General features: G+C 49.6%; 3 protein-coding genes across 3 annotated transcripts; 2 read left to right on the top strand and 1 right to left on the bottom strand.

Annotated features, from left to right (window-relative positions):
- The first annotated feature begins 849 nt into the window (after positions 1 to 849).
- Positions 850 to 4,395, top strand: NKAPD1 (NKAP domain containing 1). Its single transcript, XM_064732162.1, has 5 exons — positions 850 to 1,015; positions 1,811 to 1,911; positions 2,108 to 2,263; positions 2,738 to 2,791; positions 3,192 to 4,395. The coding sequence occupies exons 1-5, from the start codon at positions 947 to 949 to the stop codon at positions 3,715 to 3,717; spliced, it is 906 nt and encodes a 301-aa protein (XP_064588232.1). The 5' UTR covers positions 850 to 946; the 3' UTR covers positions 3,718 to 4,395.
- A 617-nt stretch (positions 4,396 to 5,012) lies between these two features.
- SDHD (succinate dehydrogenase complex subunit D) lies at positions 5,013 to 9,145 on the top strand. Its single transcript, XM_064732066.1, has 4 exons — positions 5,013 to 5,131; positions 5,602 to 5,706; positions 6,745 to 6,889; positions 8,498 to 9,145. Exons 1-4 carry the CDS (start codon positions 5,086 to 5,088, stop codon positions 8,661 to 8,663), a joined length of 462 nt encoding a protein of 153 aa, XP_064588136.1. The 5' UTR covers positions 5,013 to 5,085; the 3' UTR covers positions 8,664 to 9,145.
- Positions 9,146 to 10,216: 1,071 nt separating this feature from the next.
- IL18 (interleukin 18) lies at positions 10,217 to 14,122 on the bottom strand. The gene is made up of 6 exons (XM_064732067.1): positions 13,771 to 14,122; positions 12,825 to 12,898; positions 12,201 to 12,209; positions 11,546 to 11,683; positions 10,666 to 10,811; positions 10,217 to 10,541 (listed from the first exon to the last, which is right to left on the bottom strand). Exons 2-6 carry the CDS (start codon positions 12,889 to 12,891, stop codon positions 10,296 to 10,298), a joined length of 606 nt encoding a protein of 201 aa, XP_064588137.1. The 5' UTR covers positions 12,892 to 12,898; positions 13,771 to 14,122; the 3' UTR covers positions 10,217 to 10,295.
- Between the last annotated feature and the right edge of the window lie 197 nt (positions 14,123 to 14,319).

Raw genomic sequence — 14,319 nt, 5'->3', positions numbered from 1 at the left:
CACCCCTCATGAGTAAAAAAGGAATTAAAAACGCCCTTAACCCGACTCCTACCAAAGATTTTCACTCTGGGTTTCTGTTGTGTAATCTGCCAAAACATCAAGAAGTTTCAGTCGTTTTCCCAAGCTGTGTTTGTGCAGAAGTATCTTACAACAGCTTTGCTAAATGCTGGCTAAGCATATCCACAATTATGGAAAACAATTAATTAAAAGGCAATTAAAAATAAATTATAAATAAGACTCAACAATTTATTAAAACTATTATTTTAAAATGTTATTAAAAACATTACTTAAATTTAAACCATTACTTAAAGTTGAATTTAAGCCATTACTTAAAATTGAATTTAAACTATTACTTAAAATTTAATTCAAACCATTACTTAAATTTTATTAGTTAAGTAATTGATTCAAACTACCAACAAGTTCTATCGTTTCCAGCATTACCCAGCCACAGCGTTTCTGGCAATTTCTGTGTTAGTTTGGGGTATTTTTTCCCCAAAAGGAGGATTTCTTTCGAGCAGCCACCTGCTGTCCGGGACCCAGGCGGTCCGAGCCGGGGGGGGCAGCGCGGGGCTGGATCCGGTACCGGGCCGGGCGGTACCGGGGCGGTACTGGCTTTGTTCGGGGCGGTTCGGGTCCATTCGGAGTGGTTCGGGTCCGTTCGGGGCGGTTCGGGTCCATTCGGAGTGGTTCGGGTCTGTTCGGGTCCATTCGGAGTGGTTCGGGTCCATTCGGGGCGGTATCGGCTCGGTTCGGGTCCGTTCAGGCCGCTCGGAGCCCTCACGGCCATGGCGGCGCCGTTGCCCCGGAGACGGCGCCGGAAGCGGCGCGCGCGCGGCCCCGCGCGTTTCCGCATCCCCCGCCCGGCCCGGCCCGGCCCGGCCCCGCCGCCACAAACAGCGCCAGCCCCGGCACCGAGCCCGGGCCGGCCCGCGGCAGCGCCCGCAGCATGTCCCGCGTGCCCGTGGGGAAGGTGCTGCTGCGCAACGTCATCCGCCACACCGGAGCGCACAACAAGGTGAGGCCCGGGCCGCCCGCGCCTGGCGGGGCCTGCGGGGCCGAGCGGGGCGGCCCGGGCTGCGGGGGGGACACCGTGAGGGACATCCCGGTGTGGGGGACAGCCCCGGGCTGCGGGGGGGACACTCTGAGGGACATCCCGGTGTGCAGGGACAGCCCCGGGGGTGCGGGGACACCGTGAGGGTGCGGGGACATCCCGGTGTGCGGGGACATCTCTGTGTACGGGACGCTGCAGGGACATCCCGGCGGTGCCAGCCGGCGATGCGGGAACCCCCCGGTGTGCGGGGCTGCCTTCGTGCCCCGCTGCTGGTGCTGCAGGGCAGAGCGGCAGCGTTGGGCAGAAACCAATGGAGTTTGGTAAATCCGCCACATCCTCAGGGTCACTTCTGGTTTAACGCTGTTCCGGTTTTCCCCGAGTTTCGGTTTCACCCCAATATGTCTGTGTTTACTTAAAAAGTAGCAAATCTCGAATAGGCTTTGTTGTATTTTATTTGTTGCCCTGCGTATGTGCTTTTAATTGCATGAAACAATTTGAACTTTGTTTGCACAGGCAGGATTTTAGTGCAAGGTTAAGCAACTCCATTAAGTTTAGCAAACTGTTTCATGAATCATAATTCAGCAGGTCTTAACCAGCACCAGGAAGTTCTGTTTGGGGTACAGATATGGGTAAATAATCCTTTGTTTGGGGATGGTAGGAAAGGTGGCTGTGAGTTTCCTTACCGGGAGTTGAGGTGAGTGCTGCAGAACTGTGAATTTCCCATGATGTTCAACTCATTTCCCTTCCTGGGACTTTCAGCTTCAGGAAGAGACAGAAATGTGGAAGATAAGGGAGTGGGAGAAGCAGACAGAAGAGACTTACTGGAAAAGGCAGAGCAGAATGCTGTCAGACACCTCCAGGTGAGATACACCACAGAAATGTTGATTTGCTCCTTAACAACTCCCTGCAAAGAGCTCGGGCCTCAGCTTGAGCCTGATCTCAGTGTGTTGATTGAGATGTGACATGCTGGAGGTGCTGGGTGAATGAGGGGGTGAATGAGGATTTTGGGGGGCTCTGGGAGGTGCTCCCCACCTGAAGGAGCCGTTCCCTCTCCAGCAGCCGCATGCGCAGCGACGGCTTCGACGAGGAGGGGCACAGGGCAGACTGGAAACCCAGGAACCCACAGCTCCTTGACCTGGTGGAAGATGATCTCCTCAGGGCCAGATCCTGGAATAAAAAGCTGTATGAATGTGAAGCCAACATGCCAGACAGGTGTGCGGGGGAATTCTGTGCTCTGGGATTGTGATTAAAACATCTTTTTGGAGGCCTGTACCAAAAAATGACACGTTTCTGTTTGGTGTGTGCTGTGATGAAATAGAGCTTCAGCTCATTTTGAGAATGAATAACATGTACAAACTTCTGCCATGTCACAGAATAACCAATTTGAGCTCATCTGTGGAATTTCTAAGCCACACTAAGCAGCAAAAGCCCAGCCCTAAGCTTAATATTTATTGCTCTGCCCAATAAGCTTAAAGAAATCTCAAGAAACACCATTCTAGGGTTGGATTTAAGGAATCAGAGTTGTGGTTTGAGAATATAAGGTGTATTTAAATAGCATCAAGCAAATCGGTCCTATTTCCTTCCTGTCTAAACTCAGATTCATTCTGTGGCTCTGCCTTTTCAGAATTGCATTTTTATCATCAAACACATTGTGTGTTTTTAATGGATGGTTCTGCTTTCTTGCAGGTGGGGGCACAGTGGATACAAAGAGTTGTACCCTGAAGAATTTGACACAGACAGGTAAGGCAGACACCCTTACTGATGGGTCCAGAATCTGCCTTCTGACAAGTTCTGCAGGGAATTTTACAAACTGAGTTTCGAATTTTGAATATAAATCAACCTTGACTGCAAAGCCTTACTGTTAAAAAACTCCAATCCATTAACGTGGTGTGAGTCTTCAGAGAATCTTTTGTATTAGTTAAGATAGTCAGGTTTAGCTGGAGTTACCAAAATCGATGACTCTGGGAGGTAAATAAATTCTTGCAGCATCCTAGACAGTGGAAAAACAAGATTTTAAGAATTAATTATTTTTAACCTACACCCAGCAGAATCATCAATATTTTTCAGGCTTACAGATTGGATGTAAATGAGTTTCATCACTCAGTGGCTTCCAGTTCACCTCTCTCTGTTCTTTTCCCAGTGATCAGCAGGAAGGAGAGGAGCAAAATGCTGTCAATGGGAAGAAGAGATCCCACCTGGGGAAACAAACAGCCCGTGAGTCCCACAAAAGGAAAAAAACCAAGAAATCCCACAAGAAGAAGCAAAAAAAGCGCTCACACAAAAAGAGGAAGAAAAAGAAAAAGGAGCAGGAGAGAAGTTCCACAGATTCCTCCCGGGGGGAGAGCGAGGGCTCAGGAGAGGAGACTCCGAGCGCCCGCAAAGGAAAACACAAGCGCAAGAAAAAGCCCAGGAAAGTGCCTGCCAAGGAACCTACCTCTTCTTCTGGGCAGGAGAGTGACTGTTGCCATGCAAGCAGCTCCAGCACCAGCAGCTCTGAGGACACCGAGTCCGAGGGGAGAAAGGAGAAGCGGCCCCCAAGGAAGAGGAAGAAGCGGCACAGCTCCGTGCCCGAGAGGCCGAGCGAGGTGCCCGAGAAGAGGAGCAAGAGGAAGAACTGGAAGGTGGCGGGGGATGAGAAATCTGAGGACAGCTCTGATGAGGACTGAGGGGTCTGGGTGCAGCTCAGAGCAGGAGGGGAGGGCAGAGGCAGCTCTGTGTCACTCAGCACTGCTCCAGCACTGGTTTACAGGCACGCTGCCAGCCCACAGGGAGCAGGGCTCGCCAGGCAGCACTGCAGGACAGCACCTACCTGCCCCACAGGTGCGCTCATCCCGCCAGCTTGGCTGTGATCAGGTTGTTTTGTTTCTTAAATTATGTTTGAACAGATTGCTCTTTGGCTCACCAAAACAATGGCCAGTAGGAGAGAGGACAGGCTGGTAAATCAAGCTGGTAGCAGAGGAAATGTCACTGTAACCCCCACGGCAGTTTTGTCTTCCCATCCTTCACCAAAGCAGAGCTGTGGGGGCGTGCACAGGGTCAGCTGGACACGGAGGGGAGCTGAGGGAATATTCCCATTGCAGCTGAAGGGCAGTGACTTCTCTAACGGTGAAAAAGGCCAGCAGTTTGCTTGGTTTAGCCTCCTGTCCAGAGCCTGCTGTGGGCTGGCCACTGTGTCCACCTTCCTTCCTCCTCTGTGGGGATGCTGGAAGCATTTGTGCTGACAGAGGAGCCGTGGTGGGTGTTGTGTCCTGTCTCTGCTGTGCCCAGTGTTACTGGAGAAACTGGTACCAGGCCGTTCTCCCTGCAGCGAACAGCCAAGCCTTTTAATAAAACAAATAAATCCAGATGTGTTTGATGCTTTAGTCATTGTTCTGGAGCAAAGCCCGGGGACAGAGCACAGGCCTGCGAGTCTGGGTGGTGTCTCTGTTCTCTCTGTGCTGTTTGTTGCTGCCTGACCACACTTGCAGGAGATGAAATCAGGGCACTGGGGAATGTGTGGGGTGATTGTTGTCTCCTGGACAAGCACAAAACAGTGCCAGCGGCCCTAAATCCTCAATCCAAGCCCTGACTGCTGTTCCTTTTTTCCCTCCAAATAGAAAGAAAAACAGGATATTCATGGAGGTGTTTATGGTGTGTACCAAGGTGTTGCAGTAGTGAACACACCGATGAGGAGCACCTGGGTCTGTTGCGGGGTTTAAGACAGAATTATAGAATTACAGATTGGTTCGGGCTGGAAGGGAATTTAGGGATATTCCAGTTCCCTACCACCGCACCTTCCACAGGGTGCTCCAACCTGTCCTTGGGCGCTTCCAGGGATGGGGCAGCCACAGCTCCTCCGGGCAGCTGTGCCAGGGCCTGCCCGCCCTCACAGCGGAGGATTCCTGCCCGGATCCCACCACGGCTGCCTCTGGCGCTCGCACCCTCCCCGCGCAGCTCCGCCATCGCTCCCGGCCGTGCCGGTGCCCCGGAGGCGGAAGCGGCTGCGGAAGCTCGGGCGCGGTTCCGGGTCCGGGCGCGGTGCCCTTGGAGCGGACATGGCGCTGGCGCTGCTGCGGCCGCGGCCCCGCGGGGCCGCCCTGGGTCAGTGAGGCCGGGGCGGCGGGGCGGGGAGCGGGACACGGAGGGAGCGGGACCCGGAGGGAGCGGGGCGGGGAGCGGGACCCGGAGGGTGCGGGGCGGGGAGCGGGACCCTGAGGGTGCGGGATCCTGGAGGGAGCAGGACCGGGAGGGAGCGGGACCCTGAGGGTGCGGGGCGGGGAGCGGGACACGGAGGGAGCGGGACCCGGAGGGAGCGAGGCTCCGGAGGTAGGGGAGTTCCCGGAGGTAGGGGAGTTCCGAAGGGTGCGGGATCCTGGTAGCTGCCGGTCCCCGGAGGGTGCGGGATCCAGGTGACTCATGGCCCTCAGAGGATGCGGGATCCTGGTGGCTCCGGGTCCCCGGAGGGTGCAGGATCCCTGAGGGTGCGGGGCTCCGGAGGGTGCGGGATCCCTGAGGGTGCGGGGCTCCGGAGGGTGCGGGGTTCTCACGCCGCGGCCCCGCTGTCCCCGCAGCTCTGCTGGGCTCGGCCCTGCTCCGCCGCCCCGCCGCGCTCGGTGCCGCCGCCGCCCGCTGCGCTCCGGCCCGCGAGAGCCACGGCCCGCCCCGCCAGGGACACGGTACGGCCCTGTCTGTGTGTCTGTCTGTCTGTCCGTGCTGGTGTGCGGGGGTCTCGTTTTGCCGGGATCGGGACCCCTTTTCCCCCATCCGTGCTGTACCCGAGCACCCGGCTCTAGCTCAAGGCATCCTGCCCATGGCAGGCGTTGGGGTTCGGTGATCCTTCAGGTCTATTCCAGCTTCTCAAAATTCTGTGATTCTGCCAAGAATGGGCTGTAAAGGACCAGATTTTGGTTCCTTTGGGTCCTTCAAGGCACCAACAGCGGTGCAGGAACAGAGGTGACGGAGGTAGTACCTGATGGCCATACAGAGACTTAAAAACAAGATGAGCTTTAAGGTCCCTCCCATCCCCAAACCAGGCTGAGTCTATAATTTTTTTGGGCCACTCTAGGAGATTTTAAGTGGCAGCTGTAACAAAGAACAGAAGATATTTACACATGCTGCAGTGGTTTTCTTGGTGTCCTGTTGGGTGATGTACAGTTAGGGGTGTTACCAGCAAAGTTAAAAACAATCCTAAATTCCCGTTGCTGTAAGGGAAAAGCTGTGAAATGCTGAGCGTTGTTAGGTAGGGCAGTAACTGTGCAGAGATGTTATTTGTGATAAATAATGGTGCAGTTGTGGTGCCTCAGGCTGTGAGGAGTGTGTGTACCCTCCCCTTCAGCAGCTCTGGTACCAGTTAATAACACTTCAGTTTGCCCTTTGCCCAAGTCCAAACTTCAGATCCTTTGCTTTCCTTGTGTTGTCGCTTTCTAAATTTCTTTTCTCCGTGCCAAAACGAAGGAAACCATTTGCATTTTGGTTTAGGTGGATTATATTTGTGTGTTAGCTGAGCACTTTGGGGGTGTTGCGTTGATAATTTCACAGAGTCAGTTCTGGATGATCCCAGCCTGGGCTGATGCTCCCGTTGTGTTGCCAAGCATTGCTCGAGCAGAGTTGTGGTTTGCAAACTCTCCAGATGTGACAGCCATCCAAGGCAGCCGTGCAGGGGCTGCAGAGCCCTTGGCAGAGGGGCTTTTCCCTGAGGATGTCTCTCCCTGCAGGCGGTTCCAAGGCTGCATCTCTGCACTGGACAGGGGAGCGAGCGGTCAGTGTGCTGCTGCTGGGGCTGCTCCCCGCAGCCTACCTGTGCCCTGGACCCGCTGTGGACTATTCCCTGGCTGCTGCCCTCACCCTGCACGGCCACTGGTAAGCACAGCAGGGCTCAGCTCACAGCCAAGGAGCTTTGGTGCCTCCAAACCTCATCCTGGGCTAGTGTGAAGCAAGGAAAAAGTCCTTGGTTTCTGCGTTCGTTGGCAGGAGTGGTTGTACTTTGGTCTTACTTTCTCTCACTGTCCTCTCAGTCAGAAAAAGAATCCATAAAATCTTAACCTTAAGAGCATTTCCTTGCCCCTGGAGGTGTAGAACCCTGGATGTTTTTAACCCGTGGAAGAACCAGTGTTGTGTGAACAGAGGGAATAGAAAGATCTGTATAAAAATAATATAAAAATATTCTGCCTCTAAAGCTCCATGCAGTGGCTTTGTACATCTCAGCGGTGATGAGATGGTCTCATCACCATCTCATCCATCTCAGTGGTTCTGCGTAATAAAGAGCTCACAGCAAATATTCCACTAAGGAGACCTGGATGATTGTTTCCTTAATTCCTGGATGGATGTTTGCTCAGTGTAGTTCTGCTGTGATCCTTGATGAGAGCAGGGACAGGGCTAGTTAGGAGTGGATCCAGCTGTGTGGTTGGCCAGGCTGGCAGCACCCACCTTCCTGAGGTGATCCTGCTTTGGGAGTTCCTTGCCACAAGGATAAAGCAGATTTTTGTGGTACTTTGAGGGTGCCAGGTTTTCTTAAAGCTCAGTTTTGCCCTGAGGAATTTGTGCCAGGGATTCTTGCACTTTCCTTGCTCTGACTGGGAGCTTTTTCCCAAAACAAGCATCCCGTGTCTCATGTTGCTGGATAGTTCAAATCTGGACGGGAGTTCACTTCCAGATGTAGAAAAAACTAAAAATGTACTAATTTCTTTGGCTGCCACTCTTCTAATCTAAATGAGTACCCAGGAGTGTTCTGTGTCTTTGTGACCATGGCTGGTCCCAGATATTTCCTTGCTTTTCCTCTTTTCCAGTCCTTGGAAGTCAGATAAGAAGGCAGATCCAAGGATTCTGTTTGGAGAGCTGTGGTCAGCACTTGTTTTCCTCAGGAAAACTCTGAGCCAACCTGTGTATTTTCAATAGGATCTGGAATGTTTTGGCTTGTTTTTGAAATAGGTTTTTCCCCTTTCTGTGTGGGCACTGCAGGAAAGGCTGATGGCAGCATGTCGAAGGAAGGAGACTAGGACATTAGTTGATCATCACAGGCTCAATTTTTATTGATTAGTACGGCGGGTTAAATACAGTTCGTAATGAACTTCATGCATATTGCAAAAGTTGAGCTCAGGATTGGTTAGTTACATATCAGCAGTTACACTTACTTTTACATTCTTATGGTCTTACTTTTGATACTTTCTACATATTCTTAGGAGATATTCAGGACTAATCTCTAGTCTTTCTCTTCATGTTGCAGCAAGGCCACTGATTGCTAACTGCTGACATCTCCTTTCAGCTTGCTGACTGCTGATTTCTTAGCTTAACCAGCGGCAATATGTCAGCATGGCCTTTCTCAGCTAACCAACTATTAATAAAGCTCTCCACATTAAAGCTCTCCACAGCAGCAGGGGGAAAAAAGCCCAGCTGGCAGAACGGGGGGCACAGAGAGGATGGATTTCAGTGAGTGACCTTTGCTGATTCGAGCTTTTCTCTCTCGTTTAGGGGCCTGGGCCAGGTAATTACTGATTATGTGCACGGAGATGTCCCCATTAAAGTGGCCAACACGGGGCTGTACGTCCTGTCTGCCCTGACCTTCGCTGGCCTCTGCCACTTCAACTACCACGACGTGGGCATCTGCAAGGCTGTGGCCATGCTCTGGAGCCTCTGAGGAGCCCCAGCCCCGGCACACACCATTGTCCTCTGCTGCCTCTGCTTCATCAGCTTGTGAGCAACATCCTGCACCTCACAGGAGCAGCCAAGGGTCCCCCGGGAGCCTGCAGGGGGCTCACGGCTAGTTTAGGATATATAGAGAAAAAACAGGTTTAAATACAGATTGAACTGGGAGATGTCCAGTGAGATGAGTGGATTCCAGCTGCACTGTAAATTGGGATGGATGGATGAGTGAATTACATCAGTGGCAGGTTTGCATAGCTAAAGGGAGCTCTCCTTGTAATAGCAGTTTTAATGAGTGTTTTTCTAACTGTTGGTTGGTTTCCTGTTCTGTAAAACAAATTGCCTTGTGGAAAACTGAACTGTTTCTTCTGACATCAGTGTGTAAGGCAGACCCTGTAACTCTTTGGACCCTGGGAGCTGATGTAGAAAAGGGAATACTTTTTTTTCAGATTCCATGCAATAAAGAATTTACAGAAATTTTGTGTGTGCTTCTGAACCATTTTTACTGCTTTGGGTTGCCTAAAATGTGATCTATTGATACATCTGCTCTGCCTTACTTCATAAAATGAAGAATATTTGTATGGATTAATACTTAGAGATGACTTAGACTTGACTTAACACAAGGATAATTAATGTCCCTTAGAAAACACAGCAAGAATAAAAATACTTCTGCAGATTGACTTTAGGAACATTTGACTTTTAAGGTTTTATTTGTTCTTTTTTGAGGTTTATTTTCTAAATACTCTGTTGTGCTGCGTGACAGAAAAGACAATGAAGAGGAGGCTGAGGGAATGTTCTGTTCTTTAAGGGATTTTTAGGGAGGAACTGAGATTGTGGTTTTTAACTTTTGCTGCATCCTGTCTGACTTTCACATTGCCAAGGAGTGGAGAACTCTCTCCACACTCTCATGGTACTTTTGTGGCACTGTTAATAGTGAGAGGAAGAGAATTTGTGTTACCATCAGTGACTCTGCAATGAACAGAACAACCAAGTCACTGTTTGGATTCTGCAAGACTTGGAGGGTTTTTTTCTTTTTCATGTGGATTGGAAATTTTATTTCTTAGCAAAAGCAGGTAGCTGGCCAGTTTTTTGATGGTGTTGTGGCCAGAATGGAGCTGTGGGCTGGTTTAAATGCCAGCATGTGTGAGTGGCAGGAGGAGGAGCAGGCAGATGGTGAGTCATGGGGAAGTCCCTGTGGGCAAGCTGAGGGTCTCTCATGGAAAATGTCTGAGATTTCCTCACACAGGATGCAGCTGGATGTGGTGTTTAGGCTGCCTGGGTGAGAAATTCATTATCTGGGAGGTTTGGCAATGTAGAAGTCCAAACCTAATGCAAAAGCTGTTGGGTTGACATAAAAGATTTTAGGAATTTAGGCATTAAAGATTTTAGGGATCAAATTTTCCAGGACTGTATTGACATTACGGACATTCTTGTTTCTTCAGTGTGTAGTTCTCTTCTGTCTGACTGGAAAACATGCTTGGCCTTTTGCCAAAAACTTGCATTTATTTTTTTAATGAGCACTGACAGCAGTTAAAACATAAAACTGACTTGTTTAGGATAAAGAAAGACAAAAGTTTATTTTATATAAAAAAGACAAACTGTATTTTAAAACTGTTGAGGTGTCCCATCATAGGTTGTGATTTTCATTCTGACTGAACTTACATAAACTTATCTTCATGGTTTCATCCACTTCATCTTCTGACAGTTTCTTAAGGATTAATTTTCTCAAGTAGCCTTCTTCCTCAAAGGCCAAGAACATTCCTTGCTCCATGGAGTATTCAAACTTAAATGCTTGGGAGCAGCAAGATGTAAATGTCTTCTTGAAAAAGATGATGTTGCTTTCACCAGGAATTTCTTTGGGAACTTCTCCTTCCTGAGGAAGGAAAAAGGGAGCAGGTTAATCCCAGCAGGAGCCCTGGGCAGTTTCATTGCAGCTCTGAGTTGTTGATTGTGCCTGTTGGCTTTGTGCAGATGAGGAGAGGGCAGCAGGTCCTTACCTTGAACCTGACGATCATTTTCCCGCATTCCCTCTCACAGCACATGTAGTAACTCTTGTTTTCCACTTGGACACTGAAGGCCACGGGCAGCCCGGCCGAGGGCGTGGTGGTTTTGTAGCAGTGAATGCTGAAATGCATCCCCTTGCCTGGAAAGAGATGGGTTATTGCTGATAACCTGCTCCAAGGGAGCTGCAGCAGCCGCAGCCAGCGATGCTTTGCCATTCCCCTGGCTGGCTCACCAGGGTGTTCTTCCTGACAGAAAAGCCAGGACTTGAATTTTGATGGCTTCTGGTTGTGCTTTGTGCAATAACCAGGGTGCACCAAGGTCACCAGGCAGGGTCAGACCCTTTCATGTGCATGCAGGAACTGAGACTGGCATGTGGAACCGGCTGGCTGTAAATCAGAGCATGGCTGGATACACGTGATCCAGAAATAAATATGGGCAATAAATAGAGTTGTAAATAAATTGCTGAAGTACCCCAAGAAGTCAAAACCAAAACTGTAAGTTTATAGCTAGTATTATTAGAAGAAAGTAAGACCTTTTAGTGCCAATACATTTTTTCAATTTTAAAATGATTTTTTGTAATCCAGCATAAAAAAAGGGGAAAATAAGAATTTTGTGATCAGAGCCAAGCAAGAATCTTAACAGCCCTTTTTCTGCATGTGACATCCTGCAGGCTTTGGTTTAACCCAGAAACCTTATCCATCACCAATGCCCAAGACACAAAATTTCACTCTCAGCTTCGTTTTCTTCTTGCAAATGAAGCTTGAAGTCGTTACACTCAGTCCCATCGCTGAGTGGATGATCACAAAGAACAAAACCACCTCCAGGATGAAGCAGCAGAGCCGTGGGGATGGTTTGTGCTTGTTTGGAAATTACCAGATTGCATCTCCTGGTCTGTCACATCCTCAAAGGCCGCCACGTTGAGGTCGGGGCGCACCACCAGCAGCTGGCTGTTCACGTTCCTCAGCACTCGGTGCAGGGTCTTTTCCTTGCACAGGGCATCACACTCCAGCTCTGCAGGAAGAATCAACCAAAATTCTGCACATTTTAGCTGTTGTCTCCTCACATCCTGGCAGGTAATCCTGCCATTGTGGATGTCACGTGAAAGGAGTTCTGAGAATGACATCAAACTCAGCATCTTTTACACCTCTGCTTGAAGCAGATTTCCAGAATCTGAAAATTAGTTATATAAGCAGAAATTTATTTATAACAGAAATTTATTTATAGCAGAAATGTATTGATATAAAATTATTTATAGATATTTTATTTCTAAGAAAAGCTGCTGTGCTTGTTAATGAGAATTCAGAAGCATCAGTTCTCTTTTGCCCAGCGATTAAAGTGCATTGAAAAGCGCTGTCAGGGAAGCCACCGCCCTGTGCCTTAAGAGGAATTAAAGTACACAAGTAAATTACACAAGTAATGAGCTGTAGCTCTGTGTTTTTGCAGCCACTCTCAGTGTGAATCTTGTCCTCTCTGGATTAGCAGGTATGAAATGAGTAACAAAGCCATAAAAGATGAATTTTCAGCTTACCATCGTCGTCTTGGTTCCAAGTGAGCAGTGAAAAAAAGGAAAGAAAAACAACATTAAGCTCTGCCCCCGCACAAGAAGTCACTTTGTGCCCAGGCAGCCACCTACACGTTCCCAGTGCCACCAAGGCTGAGCTGCTCACTACAGGCAGGATTTATCTGTCAGCAAAACAAATGACAGCCCAGTCATTTGAGAACTGAGTCACCACCAAACCAGAGGTATGCAAAATGCTTTTTTAGGGTTATTTAAGGGTGAGGAGGTCACTCTGAGCCTAAAACTGAGGAATAACTGCATGCAAATTTTTGGTTTTATCGGTGCCTTCAAGTGTGAGACAGGACAAGAAGAACTCATTGCAAATTGCTTTTAAAGAAGAAACTGTTTCCCAACTGACTTTTTTCCTCAAGATCGGGAATTACTCACTCACTCACTCACTCACTCCAGGTCCACGCCCCAGTATTCCAACGCTTTCCCAGAGCTTTTTGTAAACAAGTATTGCCCTGACTCAGCCACTTGGCTAGCAACACTTAAAACTGAAGCTTATGTGGGAAATGAGCTGAAATCAGACTGACAAAGGAATTGTGTTAAATCAGTATTCAAACAGAAAAGATCATTAAATGCTCTAATTACCTTCAAAATAGAGGCAGAAATTTTTTCCAAGTTCTACTGCATACACCCGAATCTCTTCAGCACTCATCTTCACCCTGCCCACAGCACAGGGAGAGGAATCAGAGTTAACCTCGATGCTTCTTACCCCATAAAAGGATAAAAGCTAGGTCTGCACGCACTCATCTTACCAGCTTTCCCCTAGAAAAGCATCAGCTTCCAAAATACCCCAGAGTTAGAACCCATTTCTGACTGCCCCTAGGCAGGTCATCCCTTGCACTAAAGATAATAAATGTCTTAAAACCAGGTGAACAATGGGGAGATCTGGCTCTTGCACGGGGACTTGATTGTGCAGTCAAAACACGCAGCTCACTCCAAAGCTTTTTCACTAGACGAAAATGACCTTTTATACAAAAAGTGAGCAATATAAACATAAGTAAACATGCACACCCAGAGGGATGAGGGTGGAAATCACTGTGCTTTTCTTTGTCCCTGTAGCAAAGCACTTTAATTAATGATGTTTTTTAAAGAGTGATTTTTTTCTCTGTATTTCATACGGTTTTTATGTAGCTGCAGCTGTGCAGAAGAGACAGCAGGCTCCCAGCAGCATCTTTGTTTGCAAACGTGCACATTCACACCTTGGAAACGAGACACCACAACACCCAACCGCGCACGTCTCATTCTTAGCACATTAACCGCAAAATCCTCTGTTTCTCAGAGGAAAAAAACCCAGGGACAAGCAGAGGCAGAGGACTAAAGGAAAAAGCGGCCCTTGGTTTAATGGGTCAAACAAAACGACTGTGCCTCTCCCCTTGATCACAGAATCAAAAACGTTGGAAAAGACCAACGCCAGGATCGTAAAACCCAGCCCTGAGTAATAAAAGATGGCTCTTTAGACCTTTTACCGAGGACCGTTTCTAGATTACCCTTCGAAAGGAACGGCAGGAGCTCAAAGGAGTTCCTGACTCACCCCGGGAGGCCGCAGGGATGCGGGGCGGGAGCAGAGGCGGCTCTCGGTGGCCCTTTCTGGCTCTCGGTGGCCCTTTCTGGCTCTCGGTGGCCCTTTCTGGCTCTCGGTGGCCCTTTCTGGCTCTCAGTGGTCCTTTCTGCCTCTCGGTTATCCTTTCTGGCTCTTCGGGAAGCGCAGCAGAGCGGTGAGAGCCAGGAGAAGCGCAGGGTGCAAGGGCGGTGGCTCTTGGTGGCCCTTTCTGGCTCTCGGTGGCCCTTTCTGGTCCTTTCTGGCTCTCGGTGGCCCCTTCTGTCTCCTGGGGAGCTGCAGCCGGGCGATGGGAGACAGGAGAAGTGCAGGATGCAGGACGGGAGCAGAGTGTTGGCTCTCTTGTGCCCTTTCTGGCTCTCGGTGGCCCTTTCTGGTCCATCCTGGCTCTCGGTTGGTTCCTTTCTGGCTCTCGGTGGTCCTTTCTGGCTCCCGGGGAGCTGCAGCCGGGCGATGGGAGCAGGGAGAAGCACAGGATGCAGGATGGGAGCAGATGTGGCTCTCGGTGGCCCTTTCTGGCTC

Source organism: Zonotrichia leucophrys, chromosome 24 (assembly GCF_028769735.1).
Source record: "Zonotrichia leucophrys gambelii isolate GWCS_2022_RI chromosome 24, RI_Zleu_2.0, whole genome shotgun sequence".
Taxonomy (NCBI): Eukaryota; Metazoa; Chordata; class Aves; order Passeriformes; family Passerellidae; genus Zonotrichia; species Zonotrichia leucophrys.
This window is presented reverse-complemented; position numbering and strand designations above follow the sequence as displayed.

Excerpts from the sequence above, each read along its gene's own strand:
- SDHD (XM_064732066.1), top strand. The coding sequence starts at position 5,086 with ATGGCGCTGGCGCTGCTGCGGCCGCGGCCCCGCGGGGCCGCCCTGG. Across the intron at positions 5,132-5,601 it reads GCCCCGCGGGGCCGCCCTGG|CTCTGCTGGGCTCGGCCCTG; the intron begins GTCAGTGAGGCC and ends CTGTCCCCGCAG. Across the intron at positions 6,890-8,497 it reads CTCACCCTGCACGGCCACTG|GGGCCTGGGCCAGGTAATTA; the intron begins GTAAGCACAGCA and ends TCTCTCGTTTAG.
- NKAPD1 (XM_064732162.1), top strand. The coding sequence starts at position 947 with ATGTCCCGCGTGCCCGTGGGGAAGGTGCTGCTGCGCAACGTCATCCGC. Across the intron at positions 1,016-1,810 it reads ACACCGGAGCGCACAACAAG|CTTCAGGAAGAGACAGAAAT; the intron begins GTGAGGCCCGGG and ends TGGGACTTTCAG. Across the intron at positions 2,792-3,191 it reads GAAGAATTTGACACAGACAG|TGATCAGCAGGAAGGAGAGG; the intron begins GTAAGGCAGACA and ends TTCTTTTCCCAG.
- IL18 (XM_064732067.1), bottom strand. The coding sequence starts at position 12,891 with ATGAGTGCTGAAGAGATTCGGGTGTATGCAGTAGAACTTGGAAAAAAT. Across the intron at positions 10,812-11,545 it reads AGACCAGGAGATGCAATCTG|GCAAGGGGATGCATTTCAGC; the intron begins GTAATTTCCAAA and ends ATCTCTTTCCAG. Across the intron at positions 10,542-10,665 it reads AAATGATCGTCAGGTTCAAG|GAAGGAGAAGTTCCCAAAGA; the intron begins GTAAGGACCTGC and ends TTCCTTCCTCAG.